We start from the raw sequence: 20460 nt of genomic DNA, 5'->3' as shown, positions 1-20460 counted from the left end.
GAAGTTGCACAGCCTATTTTTTTTTATATTTAAGCAAGATTGGGTCTAGTCTGGAAGTTGCTCTCCTAACAGATGAAACATCATATATGCAGGACGATGGATTAAAAAAAATTTTAAACACTGGCAGAGGATATCTCCAAAGAAACAAGCATCTCATGGTAGATTAGGTGCTTTCCACCAGTTCAATCAATACATTTCTGACTTTTGAGAAGAGGCAATTGAGATGGGCGAGGCTACATTTAATACCATGTGGCAATTGCACATGGAGAGATTTGACACCAGGATGCTTGGCTTACAAAATTAATGTACTATGAAACTGTTGATTTTATGCCACTTTTATGGCAAAATTAGAAGTATGTTTACATTACAGCGTGGGTAACAAAAAACAACAAAAAAAACTAAACACCAGCCACAAGTCCATTAAATGGTTATCGGGTTAAGTTGGGCAATAGATGGGAAGACTCTGCCGGGAGTGGGCACCCTTCTTGAAAGTTGGGTTTAAACCTTTCTCGCAACACATAATTGAAGCTACAATAATGTGCATGGGGCAAGACTACATGTTTGCTGCTACCTAGCAAGTTTACAATCCAAGCAATATCTACTGAAGGAGATCAGCCCTTTTTGACATTTATTTTTAGTCCACACCCAAGAATCAATGATGATTGATTATCAGTCAACAAAAAAAAAAATAATAATAAAATAGATGCCTGAACTATACTTTTAGTCTAAACCTAATATCAATTTTTCTATTTAATAAAAAAAGATGTTCAAATAAGTTGTTGATAACAATGAGCAAGTCCATAACATAGTCTAACAACAAAAAGGTACTATGTATGAAAATACAAGCTTACACTTCAGTACAGATGGTGGTTTTGGAGGCTACTTACCTCAGAGTAAGCTGGAGGTGCATCAGTGTAAGGAGGAGCCTGAGGAAGATGCATGGACTGTGGGTACACAGGGGGTGCATTGGGCGGCTGGCCTGGATAACCAGGCTGTGACGGATACTGACCTAATGGATAGAGAAGAAGAAAAAGAAAAAAAGTCTACAGTTTGGTTTTTCTGATATTTATATATATACTTGCAACATTTATAGATTTTTGCATAGTGAGACAGTGGCATCTTAGGGTCATTTTTGAACTCTGAAACGGCATAACTGGCTAAGTACATCAGACTAAACCCATTGCGTGCGTCGGCCAATGGCTGTCGCGAGCACTACCTCAGCAGTGCTGTGTACGTCCGTTGACCGATGCTGCCCCGCCCACTCAAAACTCCCACACTGCGGTGGAATTTGCGCCACGGTTAAGGAGTTCACTACTACGTAGATCTTTACAGCGTAGACACAAAGAATCCATTCTGTATTTAGGTATTCTTAGTAAAAAGAAAGGCAGTGATCTGAAAGACAGATAACTAGTCCGGACCTAGGTTTGCGCCGGAGTTTAGGAAACTGGGCTCTTCATGGCCATATGCCATGGTTTGGGCAATTATACACACTTTATTTATGATTGGAATCACCGATGTAAGGCTTCCACATTGATATGGTGAGCAACCAATATTGGAGGGGGAGGGTGGGGGAGAAGAGCGGTAGCTTCAGCTGTAGAGGTAAGATACTAATGGCAATCAACATCTGCTCATGCACAAAGTTATGTAGCCATCTAAAATCTGCAGGTAAAGGAGGAAAAAAAGTTACTTATACCTTCTGTAACAATCTTTTTAAAGCATTCTCTTCCTACAGGCGCATTTCTAACCTTTCAAAAATCTGCCGCCGTTCGGTTGAATCAAAAAACATGTCCACTGGTCCCTGCACCGGTAGGGGGTGCTGGCTCTGCTACAGGACCAGACGCAGCATCCATATGATGTCACTAGACCCCGGGTGTCATTTTCCCATCTATTTTCTACATGCACTGGGGCGGACAGACAAGCTGCTCAATTTACAGGACTGGTTATACCATGGAATCCTGGAAGGCTAATCTTGCAAAGTGACCTTCCCTTCAAACTCCGAGTCCAAGTAGGAATGCTTTGCAAAAGTGTAGAGGGAAGCCACAATTGGCACCTTTCATAGAGAGTTCAACCGGGACTAGAGTTATGGGTTTGAAGATTTTGCTCTTGAAGAATGAGCTCTAATGGCTTGCAGTGGTTCCTTGCATGCCAAAGCATACCATTCTTTGATGCACAAAATGATCAAATGCCCTAGTGTACTGCATTCGCCTGGTTTTGCCTGCATACCCAAGAAATCAATGGCCAGGTCCGGTGGAGAAGTGTGGCTCAATGGTTAGAGCGGCAGACCCTGATGCAGAGGTTTGGTCCGGGACAAGGGTTCAATACCCGCCTCGGCGGGTCTTGGGCTCAATTTCCTCGGACCGGATTATCCTCGCCGCCTATTCTAATCATGGGTCCCAGTCTGCAACTCTGGGCAATAGCTTGCTTAATCTCCACAACAGCACTGGGATGCCTGGCTTCACCTTGGGGGTGCCCAGGAGTGGACATTCCACAGGAAAAAAACAGGAAGTGTTCCTAAGCGGTATACAGACAGCGCCGGGACACCTCCGTTGGAGGTAGCTGTGCGCTTTACAAATGGCATTTACATTCTAAACTACTTGTTTTTGTCAACAGAAGCTGACCACTCTCTTTGGGGGTCATGTCTGTGTGGCTGTTCCTCCTCTTTCGTGGGATGTAGAAGAGGTGGAAAGAAGGCAGATCAATGATGGATTGGCCTAGATGAAAGGGCATAGGCACCTTAGGTTGAAAAACAGCCCTGGTTCTGAGAACCAGTTTGTCAAGAGAAAACTGAAGTTCGGTGGGGCTCACAATTAGAAGGTGGAATGGTCTACTTCAACGTTCTAGAAAGCGTTGCCCCATTGGAAAAGCGATTGTATTATCAGATCAGAGCGACCTGTAAATAGGCCAACCCTGCGTTTTCTCAGGCCCCTCAAGTCAATGTTGCCCTTGAATTTGTTCCTACCTACATCTCACCGCGCAAGATGGTCCCCAGACTATAGGCACTCACACTAGCCGCATCCTCCATTAGCACAGAGCAAGTTCACCCCCCTTGGAGTGCAGAACTGGGCAGGGACATACCTCAGGAACAATGGATATATTGTTGTAATCAGATTATGCGCCTATGCGCCTCTCCCCTATCGCCTGCGCCTCATACATTTTAAATCTCTGCACCGGCTCTATCGCTCCCTTATGTCATTGCATAAGATGGGTGTTGGAACTGGGGTAGCCTGGCCTTGGGCAAGACTAGCATATCAGAGGCACAGTGTAAAGGTTGCAGACCACCCAAAAGTAATTCCACGCAATAGCACTCAAAAAGAAAACACTACACCAAAAATGTGGGAAAATACGTACTGCTTTATAAAAATAATATACTCTGTTCTCAAATTATACAGTGCAAGACATTTTAGTTCTTCACAGAATTATCAATTATACCTTTGATCTAGAGAAGTAAATAGCACTCTTCTTGCTGTGGAAAAATTACAGTTCAAAACATTCAGTTTTCATGAGTACAGAAATGCTTACTTCTGGGATTGAAACTCTCATTAGGATTACACTAAGCAGTGACACTTTGCATTATAAATCAATGACATCAATGTATCCCAACACTTCACCCTGCCAAATCACTGACTGCACCTCTTCTGCAGTGATAAGATCTCTCTCCCCTTATCTGCACCTTAACTTAGTGCTAGATTGCACACACAGAGTGACCTGCAGGAATTCCACTGGTTTTACTGCTCTTCACAACAATTGCTAGGAGTTTCGGAAGGAAGCTCCCTTGCTAACAAGAACTGTCAGCGCTCATCTGATGATAGTTTAAGTTCCCCTCTAATTTCTAGCTTAATAGCCACTTGTCAGAAGCCTGTAGAAGTGAGGTTGGGGTTATGTGACTCTTTTTCCCCCTCGCCTACTCTGACACAGCTCAGGTCTTAACGTTGACGGGATAACAGGACACCCTGCTAGGCGCTATGATTTGTGATTCTAGCGCTACACCAAGGAGGGCTTAGCCCTTTCCTTCCTCACCCCCTCTCTCTCCTTACTGTTATTTTCCTGTCCTGCTTCAGTCCACAGGAGTAGGGCCTTCCAGACGACTCCACCGTAACCACACCGGCAGCAATAGCGGTCGCCTATCCCCGCCCAGCCAGCCTCTTGGTCTAGCGCTGGAATGGGGAAGATTGATGCCAGCAGCCCTTTGCTCTTTCACGCGCTGCCTCAGGCTGTTACCGGTCACGCTGTCGGCAAGCTGGCTGTGGCCCAAGGTTCCCGCCTCGCGGGAAATGCAGGGCGCTCCTCCGCCTCAGTCCTCACCAGCCGGGTTCGCCGTGGAAGCCGGAAACCCGTCGCTGCTCGGTGCTCCCTCGCTTCTCCCTGACGCAGGCCTCTGCTGCGCAGATGCGGGGGAACCAGTGGCTCGGCCGGCACCGCCTCCTTCAGCCGGGAAGCACACGCCTCTGCTCTTGCGCAGGGGAACAGCGTCTCACCTCAAAGTCCGCTACCGGCGTGTATCAGTTAGACGTGCCACTCTCCCGCCGGCTGCACTCCTTCACAGCGCCTCGCGCCTTCCCGACAGAGACACCTCGGCCACACACGATGCCAGAACGCACCGGGCACTGCTCTTCTGCTCCGGTAGGCCTGACTTTTAGCAGGAAGGTGGGGAGCTAATTATTAGACCAATGAGGGGTCTTGAAGGTGAATGTGGGACACGGCCCAAGACCGGGAAAGTGTCCAAAGTTCCTGGTTACTTGACTGGACCAGATCGATATTAGCCCAATGAACGGGTTCGGTCAGAAGCACAAGGGGGAACGTCCTCTGAAAGATGTTGTCAGTTTATGAAACCAACTAGCCTCTTCTAGCGCGTCCTCATCCTCACACTGCAGCCCCTCTCCTATCGCACTGGACTACACAAAATGGCCTCCTGACCCCTGCCCTTTTATAGACTACCCTCACAGAGTCCAGTAGGGTCCAGAAGGTTCCAGAAAGCCTAAGGTTATCCTATGGGGCAGTCTATGGTGTGGCAGTTGGAAACAGTTAGGGCCCTCCATTTTGTGAATTACAGGAGTTTCCTGACAGAACAGGCCTCTGGGCCTGAGGTAAAAAACTATGAGGGACAAAAGAACACCTATCCCCCTGGCCAACACCTATAAAAAAATCAGTAGACAAAAATTATTAAGGGTATGAGGGGCAAAAAGGGGACAAAATAAATAATAATTGGGAGGGACTTCGCCAAAAAGCCAGACAGGTCTAACACGCGTCCCCCCCAGCTGAAAGTGGGGAGAACTACCCAACCCCTTGGGAGTCCTCATCACTAAGGCGGAAATACCTGGAGAGACTGTCTGCATTGGCGTGGTACACTCCAGGCTGATGTTCCACCCGGAAGTCCATTCCCTGTAGGGAGATGGACCACCTCAACAACTTGGGATTTTCCCCCTTCATTTGCATCAGCCAACGAAGGGGTCGGTGGTCAGTCTGAACCAGGAAGTGCGAGCCAAAGAGGTATGGCCGCAGCTTCTTCAGAGCCCACACCACCGCAAAAGCTTCCCTCTCAATGGCACTCCACTTCTGTTCCCGGGGAAGCAGTCTCCTGGATAAGAAAACTACAGGTTGATCCAGGCCCTCTTCATTCAGTTGCGATAACACTGCCCCAATGCCATGTTCTGATGCATCTGTTTGGACAATGAACTCCTTGGAGAAGTCTGGGGCCTTCAGGACCGGTGCCGCACACATTGCCTGTTTCAATTTCTCGAAAGCTTGCTGACAAGCTCCCGTCCAAACTACCCGTCGAGGTTGTTTCTTGGAGGTGAGCTCTGTGAGGGGCGCTACAATAGTGCCATACCCCTTCACAAAGCGACGGTAGTAACCTGTGAGGCCCAGGAAAGCTCGGACCTCAGTCTGTGTCTTGGGGGGTTCCCAGGCCAAGATTGCCTCAATCTTCGCCTGCAGGGGCTGCACAGTCCCCCTACCCACCAAGTGTCCAAGGTACACAACCGACCCCTGCCCAATCTGGCATTTGCTGGCTTTGATGGTCAATCCAGCTTGTTTCAGGGCCTGGAGAACTGCCTGCAAATGCTGCAGATGGTCCGCCCAACTGCTACTGAAGACAGCAATGTCATCCAAGTAAGCAGCAGAGAAACTCTCCAATCCAGAGAGGACCTGGTTCACCAGCCGCTGAAATGTGGCAGGGGCGTTCTTGAGCCCAAAGGGCATCACACAGAACTGGTAGTGTCCCTCAGGCGTGGAGAAGGCTGACCTTTCCCTTGCTCCATCTGTCAAGGAGATCTGCCAGTACCCTGAAGTGAGGTCAAAGGTACTCAGATATTAAGCAGCTCCTAACCGGTCAATCAATTCATCCGCCCTAGGGATCGGATGTGCATCAGTCTTAGTCACTGAGTTCAGTCCTCGGTAAACCACACAGAACCTCAGTTCAGGTGTGGTGTGGCTTTTGGCACGAGCACCACCGGACTGGACCAAGGGCTGTTGGAAGGTTCAATTACTCCCAGCTCTAGCATCTTGGCAACCTCTCCATGGATGCTAGCCTTCACCTTGTCAGACAGCCGGTAGGTCTTGGACTTCACTGGTGGGCTGTCTCCTGTGTCCACATCATGGGTACACAGGTGGGTCCTTCCCGGGACAAGGGAGAACAATGAAGAGTACTGCTCCAGTATCTGGCGGCAGTCCTCCCGTTGCTCAGGAGTTAGAGTAGGAGAGAGATTCACTCCCTCCACTGACCCATCCTTCTCTTGGGACGAAAAGAGATCTGGGAGAGGTTCGCTTTCCGCTTCCTCTTCCCCGTCAGTCACCATCATCATCAACATGACTTCGGGCCTCTCATGGTGGGGCTTGAGTCGGTTGGCATGCAGCACCCGTAGGGGCTGTCGAGGGGTCTTAAGGTCCACCAGGTATGTGGCCTTACCCTTCTTCTCCAACACCTCAAAGGGGCCTGTCCAGCGATCCTGGAGGGCGCTAAGCTCTCCAGGCTCCATCACCCACACTTTCTGTCCAGGCTCCAATTCCACCTGGTGAGCATTGTGGTCATACCACTCCTTCATGACTGCCTGGCTGGCCTCCAAGTTGTCAGAAGCTTGCTTCCACAACTTCGCCATTTGGCTCCTGAAGGCCAGCATGTAGCTCACCACATCCTGGGGGGGTTTCCTGGGAGACTTCTCCCAACCATCCTTCACCAGGCTGAGAGGACCGCGTACAGGGTGCCCATACAGAAGCTCAAAGGGGCTGAAGCCCACTCCCTTCTGGGGCACTTCCCTGTAGGAAAAGAGTAAACAGGGTAGGAGGACGTCCCATTTCCTCCGCAGGCTTTCGGGCAGACTTCTGATCATGCCCTTCAAGGTCTTATTAAACCTCTCAACCAGTCCATTCGACTGGGGGTGATAAGGAGTGGTGAACCGGTAGGTCACTCCACACTCCTTCCACATTGCCCGCATGTAAGCGGACATGAAGTTGGTCCCCCTGTCAGACACAACTTCCTTGGGAAATCCCACTCGGGTAAAGATTCCCATTAGGGCTCTTGCCACTACAGGTGCAGTGACTGTCCTCAGAGGTATTGCCTCTGGGTACCGTGTGGCATGATCCACCAGAACCAGGATAAACCTGTGACCAGCTGTTGTTGGTGGATCCAAAGGCCCTACAATGTCGATGCCCACCCTCTCAAAGGGTGTGCTAACGACTGGAAGTGGTTCCAGGGGAGCTTTTAGCTTCACCCCTGTTTTCCCACTGGCCTGGCAGGTTACACATGTCCTACAGTAAGTGTTGGACGCCACTTTCATCTGAGGCCAGTAAAAGTGGAGGACAAGCCCTGCAAAGGTCTTGTCCTGGCCTAAGTGTCCTGCCAGGGGTATGGCATGAGCCAATTCCAAAAGAAAGGCTCGGTACTGTTGCGGGACTACCAAGGCCCTTGATGAACCAGGCAAGGGTACCTTGGGTTCACTGTAGAGGAGTCCATCCTCCCAGTAAATGTGGTAATGTCCCGTAACATCACCTGCTGCTTGGGCTTCAGCCTGTCGCCTCAGTCCCTCAAGGGTGGGGCACTCCCTCTGCCCCTTACAGAAGTCCTCTCTGGTAGGACCTCCCTCCACGTGCCACTCCGCAGGGATGGGCAAATCCTCCAGAGAGTCTACTTCCCCCTCCACGGACTCCTGGTCCACCACCGCAGGTGGCCGATCTGTCTCATGGGGTGTGGAAGCCGGAGCAGGCTTTCTCTGTCTCCGGGTCTGTCCCTTCTTAGCAGCGGGTTGGGCCATTGTTCCAGGCTCCAACCCAGGCGAACTCCCTCTCCGGGCAGTCGCAGACCGTGTGCTGACACAGGCCCAGTCAGGTGTACCCAGCATCGCAGAATGCGTCCGGTATTCCACCTCTCTCCAAGTGTTGTGTTCCATGTCATTCCCCAACAGACAATCGACTGGCACGGCAGGGCTTACGGCAACTCGAAGTGAACCTGCAACCCCCCCCCCCACTCAAAGGGAACCTCAGCCACTGGATAGTGGCCCATTCTGCCGTCAGCCATCACGGCGGGGTGGAGTACATTAGGAACAACCTGCTCTGGAGACACCAGCTGACTTCTCACCATAGTCATGCTGGCTCCTGTATCTCTCAGAGCCTCCCCTCTCTGGCCATTGATGGTAACCCATTGCCCATACTTTGTAGTATTTGGGGGCACCTGGATCTTTGGCACCATCTCCCGCTCTCCCAGGGACACTAAGGTGACACCCGCCCACTCACCCCCCTTATCTAAGGGCAACTCCTCCCCGAGCGCTACACTAGCTACTCCCGGTGACTTTCCTCCGGTGGGAGGGGGTGGCCTCTTTGGGCATCTGACATCCCCCTTATAATGTCCAACACCACCACATTCAAAACAGTGGAGAACCCTTGGCTGCTGGCTTTGGCCAGGATTAGTGTTTCTGGGCGGGTTTGCCCTAGGGGTGAAACCTGCTCCCTTCCCTTGGAAGTTATTTTGGGGACCTTTAGAGAACCCTTTCTTTTTCTCTCCCCCCTCCTTCTTCTGGGGGGCGCCCTGTCCGGCTTTTGGAGATTCCCCTCCAGTCCCCTTGGAGGACACCCGGGTACTTGTCCAGATGTCCGCCTCCTCTGCAAGCTTCCGGGGATTGGTCAGCTTGCTGTCCACCAGGTGTTGGCGCAGCTCGGGAAAACATTTCTCGAGGAGGTGTTCTCTCAAAAATAGATCGTACAGTCCCTCATAATCTTTCACCTCACTGCCCTGGACCCAACCCTCTAAGGCCTTTCTGGCGTAGTCAAGGAAGTCCACCCAGTTCTGAGTGCTCAATTTGTGGCTCCCCCTGAACTTCTGTCGGTACCTTTCTGGGATAAGCCCGAACTTCCTTAACAACGCCAGCTTCATGGTGGGGTAGTTAGTTTGTTCCTCTGGTTCCAGGGCCAGCAAGGTGTCCCGACCAGCAGGAGGCATGTACCTGTACAAACCACCCCCCCAGTGCTTCTCCTGCACCCCATGAACCCTCAGAGAAACCTCATAAGCAGCCAGCCACTTAGCTATATCGTCCCCCTGACTGAAGCTCGCTATCAGGTCTTTTGGTAAATGGGGTTTGGTCTCCCTGGCTGACTCCTTTGGTTCGCTGCCACCAATCCTACTAGGAGAGGACCCCCGTCGCAGACTTTGGAGCTCCAGTTCCTTCAGTCTGAACTCGTGGGCCATCCTCCTCTCCTCTTTCTCCTGCTCCAACTTAGCCAACTCCCACCTTAACTGTCTTTTCTCCCTCCTATCGGTGAGCTCGGCTTCCGTCAGGCTTCCCCCAGAGATGCTACTGCCCCTTCTGGAGTAGGACACTGGTCCTGGGAGTAAGTTTTCCCCTTCAGTGTGGAATAACTCTTCTACCTCCCCCACCGTGTCCTGGTCGGCCTCTTCATCCTCCTCCTTCTTTCCTTGGTGTGCCTCCACCCAAACCCTAAGACTGGTCTGGAGCTCCCCCTTCCTGGCACCATGTTTGAAAAATACCCCCATTTGCTGGCAGAACATTTTCAATTGTGACACGGAATAGACCTCTAGGTTTTCCACAGCGAACTCCATTGTGAGTCAGGCAAACCTAGATGCACACCAGAAATTTCAGAGTTGCAAGGGCAACCTAAAGCCAACTCCACCCACCACCAGGAATAAATTTGGAAAAATCAAAAAGACAAATTGGGAGGGCCGCCAGGAGAAAACTCCTGGTGTAGGTTTAGTGTATTACGTCAAATTACTAGTGAGTAGCTGCAACCAAGTCAGAATCCCACCGCTAGGCACCAATATGTTGGAACTGGGGTAGCCTGGCCTAGGACAAGACTAGCATATCAGAGGCACAGTGTAAAGGTTGCAGACCACCCAAAAGTAATTCCACGCAATAGCACTCAAAAAGAAAACACTACACCAAAAATGTGGGAAAATACGTACTGCTTTATAAAAATAATATAATCTCTTCTCAAATTATACAGTGCAAGACATTTTAGTTCTTCACAGAATTATCAATTATACCTTTGATCTAGAGAAGTAAATAGCACTCTTCTTGCTGTGGAAAAATTACAGTTCAAAACATTCAGTTTTCATGAGTACAGAAATGCTTACTTCTGGGATTGAAACTCGCATTAGGATTACACTAAGCAGTGACACTTTGCATTATAATCAATGACATCAATGTATCCCAACACTTCACCCTGCCAAATCACTGACTGCACCTCTTCTGCAGTGATAAGATCTCTCTCCCCTTATCTGCACCTTAACTTAGTGCTAGATTGCACACACAGAGTGACCTGCAGGAATTCCACTGGTTTTACTGCTCTTCACAACAATTGCTAGGAGTTTCGGAAGGAAGCTCCCTTGCTAACAAGAACTGTCAGCGCTCATCTGATGATAGTTTAAGTTCCCCTCTAATTTCTAGCTTAATAGCCACTTGTCAGAAGCCTGTAGAAGTGAGGTTGGGGTTATGTGACTCTTTTTCCCCCTCGCCTACTCTGACACAGCTCAGGTCTTAACGTTGACGGGATAACAGGACACCCTGCTAGGCGCTATGATTTGTGATTCTAGCGCTACACCAAGGAGGGCTTAGCCCTTTCCTTCCTCACCCCCTCTCTCTCCTTACTGTTATTTTCCTGTCCTGCTTCAGTCCACAGGAGTAGGGCCTTTCAGACGACTCCACCGTAACCACACCGGCAGCAATAGCGGTCGCCTATCCCCGCCCAGCCAGCCTCTTGGTCTAGCGCTGGAATGGGGAAGATTGATGCCAGCAGCCCTTTGCTCTTTCACGCGCTGCCTCAGGCTGTTACCGGTCACGCTGTCGGCAAGCTGGCTGTGGCCCAAGGTTCCCGCCTCGCGGGAAATGCAGGGCGCTCCTCCGCCTCAGTCCTCACCAGCCGGGTTCGCCGTGGAAGCCGGAAACGCGTCGCTGCTCGGTGCTCCCTCGCTTCTCCCTGACGCAGGCCTCTGCTGCGCAGATGCGGGGGAACCAGTGGCTCGGCCGGCACCGCCTCCTTCAGCCGGGAAGCACACGCCTCTGCTCTTGCGCAGGGGAACAGCGTCTCACCTCAAAGTCCGCTACCGGCGTGCATCAGTTAGACGTGCCACTCTCCCGCCGGCTGCACTCCTTCACAGCGCCTCGCGCCTTCCCGACAGAGACACCTCGGCCACACACTATGCCAGAACGCACCGGGCACTGCTCTTCTGATCCGGTAGGCCTGACTTTTAGCAGGAAGGTGGGGAGCTAATTATTAGACCAATGGGGGGTCTTGAAGGTGAATGTGGGACACGGCCCAAGACCGGGAAAGTGTCCAAAGTTCCTGGTTACTTGACTGGACCAGATCGATATTAGCCCAATGAAAGGGTTCGGTCAGAAGCACAAGGGGGAACGTCCTCTGAAAGATGTTGTCAGTTTATGAAACCAACTAGCATCTTCTAGCGCGTCCTCCTCCTCACACTGCAGCCTCTCTCCTCTCGCACTGGACTACACAAAATGGCCTCCTGACCCCTGCCCTTTTATAGACTACCCTCACAGAGTCCAGAAGGTTCCAGAAAGCCTAAGGTTATCCTATGGGGCAGTCTATGGTGTGGCAGTTGGAAACAGTTAGGGCCCTCCATTTTGTGAATTACAGGAGTTTCCTGACAGAACAGGCCTCTGGGCCTGAGGTAAAAATCTATGAGGGACAAAAGAACACCTATCCCCCTGGCCAACACCTATAAAAAAATCAGTAGACAAAAATTATTAAGGGTATGAGGGGCAAAAAGGGGACAAAATAAATAATAATTGGGAGGGACTTCGCCAAAAAGCCAGACAGGTCTAACAATGGGCCTACTAGATCACAATAGATGTGTACGCTGTTTTGCTACTGGCATGGACTTCGCCAATCTGGCGTGGCTTTGCCCAAGAGTTTCTGCGTTCTGGCAGGGTGTATGCACCACCATTAGCGCCATCACACTTGAGCGCATCATTCCTGACCCCCTGGTGTGTTTTCTGGGTTATGTCAAACATACATCAGACACAATTGGCAAACCTTCTGCAATGCTGCTCATCCTTGCCAGGCGCAGGGTGTCCATTCACTGGGGGAGAGGACCGGCACCCAGGGTGAAAGCTTGGTTGGGTGATGCAGCTCACTGCCAGACACTCCTGGGCAAATTTTGGGATCTGATGCCAGCAGACACCTGGACATTTGGACTCCTCTCATCTACACCGCTTGACTGCCTTAGATGACACCTCCTTGAACTTCCCCAGTACGGACGTGTCCGGCAATGGAGATGCGGTCGCTGGGCTGGCCCCCCCCACCGAGTCCACCCTTAAATGCCTCACCTGTTGGCACCTTGACCGCCACCTTCCAAGGACTCAAATGTGCATTGTGCCTCTCCTTTTTTTAAACACTTTATTATCGACTGCAAAATCAGCAATGGTAATAATAGGTACATGCAATATGAACAGTCTTTTCCGGCTTACATCCCCCCCATTACATGGCAATCGTATCCATATCTCATGTGCAATACAAGGAAACTTGTCAAGAGGTAATCGGATCATAGGCATGGTTTAACATATCGTGTGAAGGGTATCACAACACAATTTAAATAGAGATGTAATAATTTCCCTTTTATATAACTATAGGCAACCCCTCAACCCAAACCCACCCTATCCCACTCCTGGTCATTCCATCATCAGTAGTTCCACTGTCCGGGGGGGGGGGGGTGTCTAGAGGCTGTCAGACTATAGGGTACAGATACCCTTCAACTACTTGTCGGTGGAGGGGCCCTACATTGAAAAGGACCTGCTAGTTTGTGCGTATTATTGGGACTTCACCACCTATGATGGGACCAGGTCGAGCGTTTCTACATCAATCAACATGGCTTCCCAATCTAATACTATGGGCTGTTTCCGTAGTCCTCTCCTCCCTTCGAAGGGCGGCTCCCTCCACCCGTCCGCACCATACCAAGTCCGCCTGCTAAGCAGTCACTACAGGGAACCTGGGGGATTTCCATCTAATTGTTATGACCCTGATCGCTAATAGAAGTGCAAGGTCCCGAAATTTTAGCTGGACTTTCTGCTTTCCCGACCGTCTACGTAATCCCACGAGGCACGGTAGGGCTTAGTCAGGGACCCGGCAGCTGTGTCACAGTAGTTAGCGCTCGGCGAACTTCGGCCCAGTAGCTCTGCAGTCATGGGCAGGACCACAGCATGTGCAAAAAATCCGCTTCATTCCCCTCTACAGTGAAGGTAGCAATTGGGAGGGGGGGGAGGGGTCTTAAGGGTAAGCCAGTAATCAGCATGAAGGATTCGTGGTCCAGCAAGGCAGCTCCAAAAAAGGTCCCCACTTCCTCTACCCCACTATCCGCCCAAGGCTATGGGACGAGGAGGTTGGCGCGCTGTGAGGGGTCTGATTGCTTCTAGGGGCTGCTATCCCCACTTCTGATGCTGTCCCTCACCTATGGACCTGGCCAAGCAAGGAAATTGATAACTGAAACTACCGACATGGAAGAGGCGTGTGACTACCTCAAGTGGGGCAGTCAGGTCATGGACTAAGGGGGAATTGTCAGGTGAGAGCGCTGAAGGCTGCCTCCTGTACGAAGTCAAGACCCCTGCAGAGTAGGCCCCCGCCCTAGCTGTCATCTCTTTTCCCGGCACTTGCGTATTCTCAAGGCACTGCCTGAGTCTGCTGACGGTGAAAAAGGAACTTACCCATATCGCTGCTGAGGACCCCGGGTCTACCTGGACTCCCTGTGCTGGTTGGCTCGCCGCCGCCAGACTGTGAGCTCCGACGGCCAGCGGGGACGCAGTGTCCGAGGGTCAGAGCCAGCTGCCTGTCAGATCCCCGGTTACTTCGGCAGGAGGCGGGAGTTGGTGTTGGGCCCAGTTTGTGGGCCGGCTCCTACTGGGAGAGCCTGAGGGGGGGGGGGGGGAGGGCAGCGTTGTCTGGAGGAGGGGTGCCCCACCTCAGGAAATTGGTCACGAAGTGGAGGAAGCTTGGAAGAGGCCCCGCCCTTGCACTGACTGAGAGGAGCGCCCGGGGGAAGCGAGGCGGGCCTGGAGGAGGTAAAGAGGGAGGAGTCCGCCCTCCTTGTGCCTATGCCAAGATACCCCACGCGCAGAGTTCGGTTTTTCCTGAGGGCATTGACATTCCTGAAACCTCCCCACTAGAAGATCGGGTGCTTGACGGCCACGTGCCCGACAGCACCATTTCTTTGATATACAAGAAATTGGTTAATAATCGAACGGATCTGTTGGTGCGGCTTCGAGAGGTTTGGACTAGTGATTGTTTGGAATTGGATGACGAGGACTGGCAGTCGGCGCTATCCTCGCCGAGAGAGGTCGAGATTCCGGCCCGTCTTCGATTCGTTCAACTTAAAATCCTACACCAGATATATGTCACCGGCCCGCGCTTGATTCACATGGGTTATTCAGTAGATGGTTTATGTAAGCGTGGTTGTGGATTGGTTGGCACTTTCCTCCACATAATTTGGGAGTGCCCGGAGTGGTGGTGTTCTGGAATAGAGTGCATGCTGTGACGGAAAGAGTCACGGGGTGGCATTGCTGCCCAAAGCAAGGCGTTGCATGTTGAATGTCTGGGAACCGAATGACTATGACGTGGCACAGATGCAGTGGGCGATCCTTGGGAATATGATTGCTAAGTGAGACATCGCGCAGTTGTGGGGCTCCCAGCAGCCGCCCACGGTCTTGGCGTGGAAGGAGAACATGGATAGGTGTATGTGGCACGCGGTAGACCCAAGAAATGGAATAAAATTTGGAGCCAGTGGAACTCCTACCGTGGAAACATATGCACGCCTCCATTCGTGGAGACCCCAGAGGTTCCTCTCTCCCCCTGATCCGGCATTCCAAGTATTGTGTAACCTTTATGATCACTGCTATTGTTTCCTCACTGCCCCCCCTCCACCCCTGTGCCAATGATGTCTGTATTAAATTGTACTGCGGTTTCCTTACTTCTTGAACACATGTCCGAATGTAATGTCTTATTGCCTTGTGTGCAAGTTCTTTTTTCTTTAATAAAATAAAAATTATATTAAAAAAAACTATACGGATCGGGACACCGCCCTGCAACTCGCCAGGGAACGCAAGAAGGTGCTCTTTGAAGGCATAGAAGTTTCACTATACGTAGGTGTCACAATGGGCGCCCACGAGGGGCGCTGAAAGTTCCTTCCCGTGAATAAAAAACAACAAATGAACAGAGTATGCCATGCTCTTCCTGGTGCGCCTCAAAATCACTCACCGGGGTAAACACTTCTTTACTAACCCTCAACATGTATACAACTTTCTCAAAACCTTAGCCAGTGTATCCGCAGCCGTACCTCCCCCTCCACTCGACCCACTGACGATGGGGGCACATTGGATATACAGTAATGCTTCTGCCCCACCCAAGGACTCTGCCGCGATCTCTACTTGGTCACTTTCATGGCTGCAGATCCCTGTTGACCCACCGCCTGGAACACTGAGCCCCGCGTCATGAGCTGCTGCAAGACCCCCGCTGGGCCTCTCCTGCAGATGGTGTAGTGCTCCGCTCAAAAGCAGTTCTATACCACAGACATTCTGGGCTGAGGACTTCTACAAGAGTATGGAACATGGGGACTTTGGGAAAGGGGCGGGAGGGATACACGACACAGCAGGTTTGGGCTGCTGTTGTGGGTGGGGGGAAAGGACTGTTTATGCCTTTTTACTGAATGGACTAGCACATGTAGCCCCGGTTTAGTTGACCAGCTCAGTAAGCACCAATTACCCACCACTAAAATGTTACACCACCATAGAGACCCGACCTAGTCCCCCCAAACTATAACTTCCTGACATGGAACGTACGTGACCTGGAAGACTCTCGCAAGTGCGGACACATCCGCTATTACCTAGATCGACCAATGGCCACTGCGCTATGCTCCAAGAGACATCTCGGCCTCACCGCGCCTACTTCATTCACATCCCGATAGGCGACCTGTAGGTGCTTCTCATCTTACTCCTCTTATGCCCAGGGGACAGTTATATTGGTGATATCGACACTCCCTTACACCGACCCACAAGGCCACTACAGTATTTTATGGAGCAGATTGGCTGCTCAGTGTATAACTTTTGTCTCCTGCTATGGACTGAACACTGCGATCCAGAATTCTTTCGGCTTCTCTGGGGTAAAATACTTGACATTGGCTCAACACATTTGAAAGACTAATGTTACCCTGGATCCGACGCTAGACCGTTCACACCTGCAACCCCATCACTACTCCAACGCACATCACACCCTCAACCACATTATCAATGGTCATCCACACGTTCGGGAAGGCTCCTGCTTCTCCACTGCTCACTCCTCTTTGTCACGAATAGATGGCTGGCTTCTCACTAGAGGGTTAACCCCATGGTTGTCGCACACTTCTCACCTCTCTCGCACATACTCCGACCATTCACTGGTGCTCATCACTCTTACACCCCCTCACGAAGAAATCGCCATACCTGTCCTGGGGCTTGCCCCTGCAGGCTCTGTTAGACCAAGTATTCAAGGAAGAACTTGAGCAGGAGATTACTGATTTTTTCCCCCCGAAACAACAACTCTGTCACACAATACTCCACAGTCTGGGAGGCCTTTAAGGCCACCATACGCAGTATCTGTATCGCCAAAAGTGGGGAGATCCTGAAAGGTATCCGCTCTACACTTCGGAAGTGAGAACTAGAGCTCAAACAAACCGAAACACAGATACACACTGCATCCACCCCAGAGTTGAGAGCGCGCCTGAGACACCTGCTCACTGACTATCAGGAGAAGGCCGAGAGGGAATGTAAGTTTAGGGTGAAATACCACCAAGCCCACCGTTATGGGAGGGGAAAGACCAGGTAAAGCGCTCGGGTCTCTGATTCGGTCCCCTATATTCTCCAATACCGTCCTTGAAATCGTTGAGGAGGATAGTCAGCTACACAGAAACACCCCAGCTATAGTGCAGTCTTTAAACGGTTCCACAAAACCCTGTACAATACACACAGGACGCAACCAGTTAATTTCACTTCTTTTTTGAGGGCACCGCGATAGCCTGGCTGGGAGATACTCGGAGGAAATTACTCCTTGCGCATCATGAGGACAAGGAGATTATATCCGCTATAATGCAACTACAATCCGGCAAGGCCCCAGGACGTGATGGCCTACCGGATTAATTCTATACAACATACCGCCATTTACACACTCCCGTGCTTCAGCAGGTCTTTGAGGAGGCCCGTGAAACTGGCATATTGCCCCAAACAATGCAAGAGGCGCTAATAATATCCCTGCAGAAGCCGGGCAAGCTGGCTACGCAATGCGACTCATATAGGCCCCTCTCCCTAAAAAGTGTAGATGTTAGGATTTTAGCAAAACCGATTGTGAATCGCATTAGCCCCTCATGACTGCCCTGGTCCTTCCCGAACAGTCAGGGTTTGTGCCAAGCAGAGGCACATCTCACAACTTGCGCACCCCGTTTGCCGCCCTCCAAGACATTGACCCCGATACGAACGCTGCGGCAGTCTTTCTCGACGCCACCAAGGCGTTTGATTCCCTAGAATAGGATTACCTTGCATTTGTCCTGCAACGTATGGGGTTCCCCGCTCCTTTTCAGCTTGAATTAACTTGTTATATACTGGCCTGCAGGCCAGCATCATGGTCAACGGCGCAAGATTCTCCTCATTTTCAATAGCCTGAGGTACTAGACAAGGGTGCCCTCCTTTTAACCCTGGCTATTGAACTCCTGGCTGCCAAAGTCCGACAGCACTTCCGGGACCACGCTCTCATCTATCCAGAGAGACAAATACTAATAGCTTAATATGCAGACGACCTCACCCTCTATCTTCGCAACCGGGAAGAAAGTCTCAACCCTATTCTCAGATTGCCCATTCTTTTTGGTCACTTCTCTGAGGTAAATATAAACGGAGGGAAGTCCCAGATTTACCCCCTCACTAACGCCACTACGCAGTTCATACCAGACCATCCCCTCACGTGGTACGAAGACACACTCACATAACTCGGTATAGTCATTACTTCCAATCGGAGTAATTTGATGACAGCCAATTATGGGCGAGCGCTCGATCTACTAACTGAGAAAATCACCAGATGGATTGCCTCACCAATCTCCCTGACTGGGCAAATCTCCCTTACAAAAATGGTGGTTTTACCCAAACTGCTCTATCTTTTCATTAATATCCCTTACGCCCCTAGCTGACATTTCTTTAAAACCCTAAAAACTCAACTCATTCGCATTATCTGGGGTGGGAAACAAGCCAGGTTGAGCTGGGAAACAATCACTCGGCCCTTCAGGGATTCGAAGTACCAAACCTGGAGTTATACTTCAGCTGTGCTCAGGCTCACTTTGCTGCAAACTGGATAAATCCACCCCACCCCTACATGCCCAATCTTGCGATAGAAGACTGATGTGTGACCCCAACCCTGTCCCCAACCCTGTGCTCCGCTTACTTGAGCGCACCTACCATCCCAACGCTCCTAGCCTCCACCACTGTACACTGCACTACCAGCGCTTGGTGTGATCTATCCAACCAACTTCACACCACCATCCTTTAATCCCATGGGGCACAGGGTCAAGACTGATTTGCATATGGCTGGGTTCAAACTGGAATGGCATGGTGAGCAAAAACGATGGATTTTGGCCCAGATCTCTGCACTGGGGTTGAATGTGTGACATTGTCCTGCATTCTGTCCATCAACTGTTTTTGCATGGATTACATTATAGTTTCAGGAGGAGGAGTTTTATCATCCCTTTATTATGTCACATTGTTACACACTCTGGGTCATAAAATTAAAGTCTAAGGGGTTCATAGTTCGGATATCAGGGAGATGTGTGTGTACTTGACGCAGAAGTTCACAGTCCCGTACAGGTAAAAACCTATACGGCAGAGTCGTACACTAAAGAACCAACCACCGGATGTTTGTTAAAAGGGCAACTAAACTCTTAACCAGTCGGCCCATGAATGGGAAGTGAGCATAGCGTTATCGGTCAGAATGTGAAGCAGATATTACAGACTGAACGGGGCTATGCTTAAAGATCACGCTGCAGCGGGTTAATGAGCACCGTCAGCGGCTTTGAGTAGTGACATTAAGGGCAGCAGAAACTACTGCGCAAGCCAAATGAAGGGATGGTCAGCAAGAGGCAACAGAAAAAAAGGCCAGTGTCCTAAAGTAGTCATCAAGAACGTGGTTAACATAGGATTTATACAAGTCAGAACTGCCCTTTAATATACGATATTTCATTTAATGTTCCATTGACACTAAAGCACAGATCGTCCATTAACACTAGAAACTATATACCCAGATTGCGTGGGGGGGGGGGTAATTTCTAACTGATTAAGAAGAGTTCCGAACATTCAGCGCCGACACCGTATTTCAATTTGCTTTTTGAGCTCGCACCATAGCATTTCGCGTGTGTTCAAAAAACCGCAGAGTGCGGAGGCCCCGCCCAATGCCTGCGACAACCTTGCTTTGGCTGGGAATAACGAGCCCGCCTCCAAACCTGCTACGGTTCTTCCCCATAGTAAGTCCGGGCTAACTAAACGGGATCAGTGGGTACCAACACAAGCACCCTGTGCCGTCCCCACTCCGTTGCTTCAAGCCCCGCCCCTTCGGGACAACGCCATACCTTTGTTGTTCATGTTGACCCGTACGCTCCCCACTTCGTGTACGGTGCTTCCCTTTCCTGGTGTTTTTCGCTTCCTGACTCCCTCGGTATCTTTCTCTCACTTGACTCCGTGGCCTTTGTCTCTCTTCCGGTTTTGTGATTAACTTCCTTGTTGTGAAGCTGCCGTTATATATACCGTCTACGTCACCACCGTGACGTCTTGACGCGATGAAGCAACGTCTGTTATTAAGCGCCGTCTCCCAAACAAACCATCTGTCTTTTTTTGAGTTGGGTAAGCGCAAATTTGTGTCACGAGGTACTAAAGGACATATTAGCGAAATTAGCTTATTGACTGCGAGCGCCTTTAGCAAACTAACCATACATTATTTTTTTAATAC

The 20460-nt window shown here is 50.6% G+C and overlaps 1 protein-coding gene across 1 annotated transcript in view; it reads right to left on the bottom strand.

Annotated features, from left to right (window-relative positions):
* Positions 1-20224, bottom strand: part of DAZAP2 (DAZ associated protein 2) — a 29807-nt gene extending 9583 nt beyond the window's left edge. The window contains exons 1-2 of the mRNA XM_086965855.1: positions 20084-20224; positions 888-1009 (exon numbers count right to left, since the gene is read on the bottom strand). Of these exons, the coding sequence (XP_086821981.1) occupies positions 888-1009; positions 20084-20096 (135 nt within the window). The 5' untranslated portion in view covers positions 20097-20224. The remainder of the gene's footprint in view (positions 1-887; positions 1010-20083) is intronic.
* Positions 20225-20460: the final 236 nt, after the last annotated feature.

This window comes from Lissotriton vulgaris, chromosome 1_1, assembly GCF_964263255.1.
Source record: "Lissotriton vulgaris chromosome 1_1, aLisVul1.2, whole genome shotgun sequence".
Classification (NCBI taxonomy): domain Eukaryota; kingdom Metazoa; phylum Chordata; class Amphibia; order Caudata; family Salamandridae; genus Lissotriton; species Lissotriton vulgaris.
Note: the sequence above shows the minus strand (reverse complement) of the source record. Positions and strands in the feature narration are given on the sequence as shown.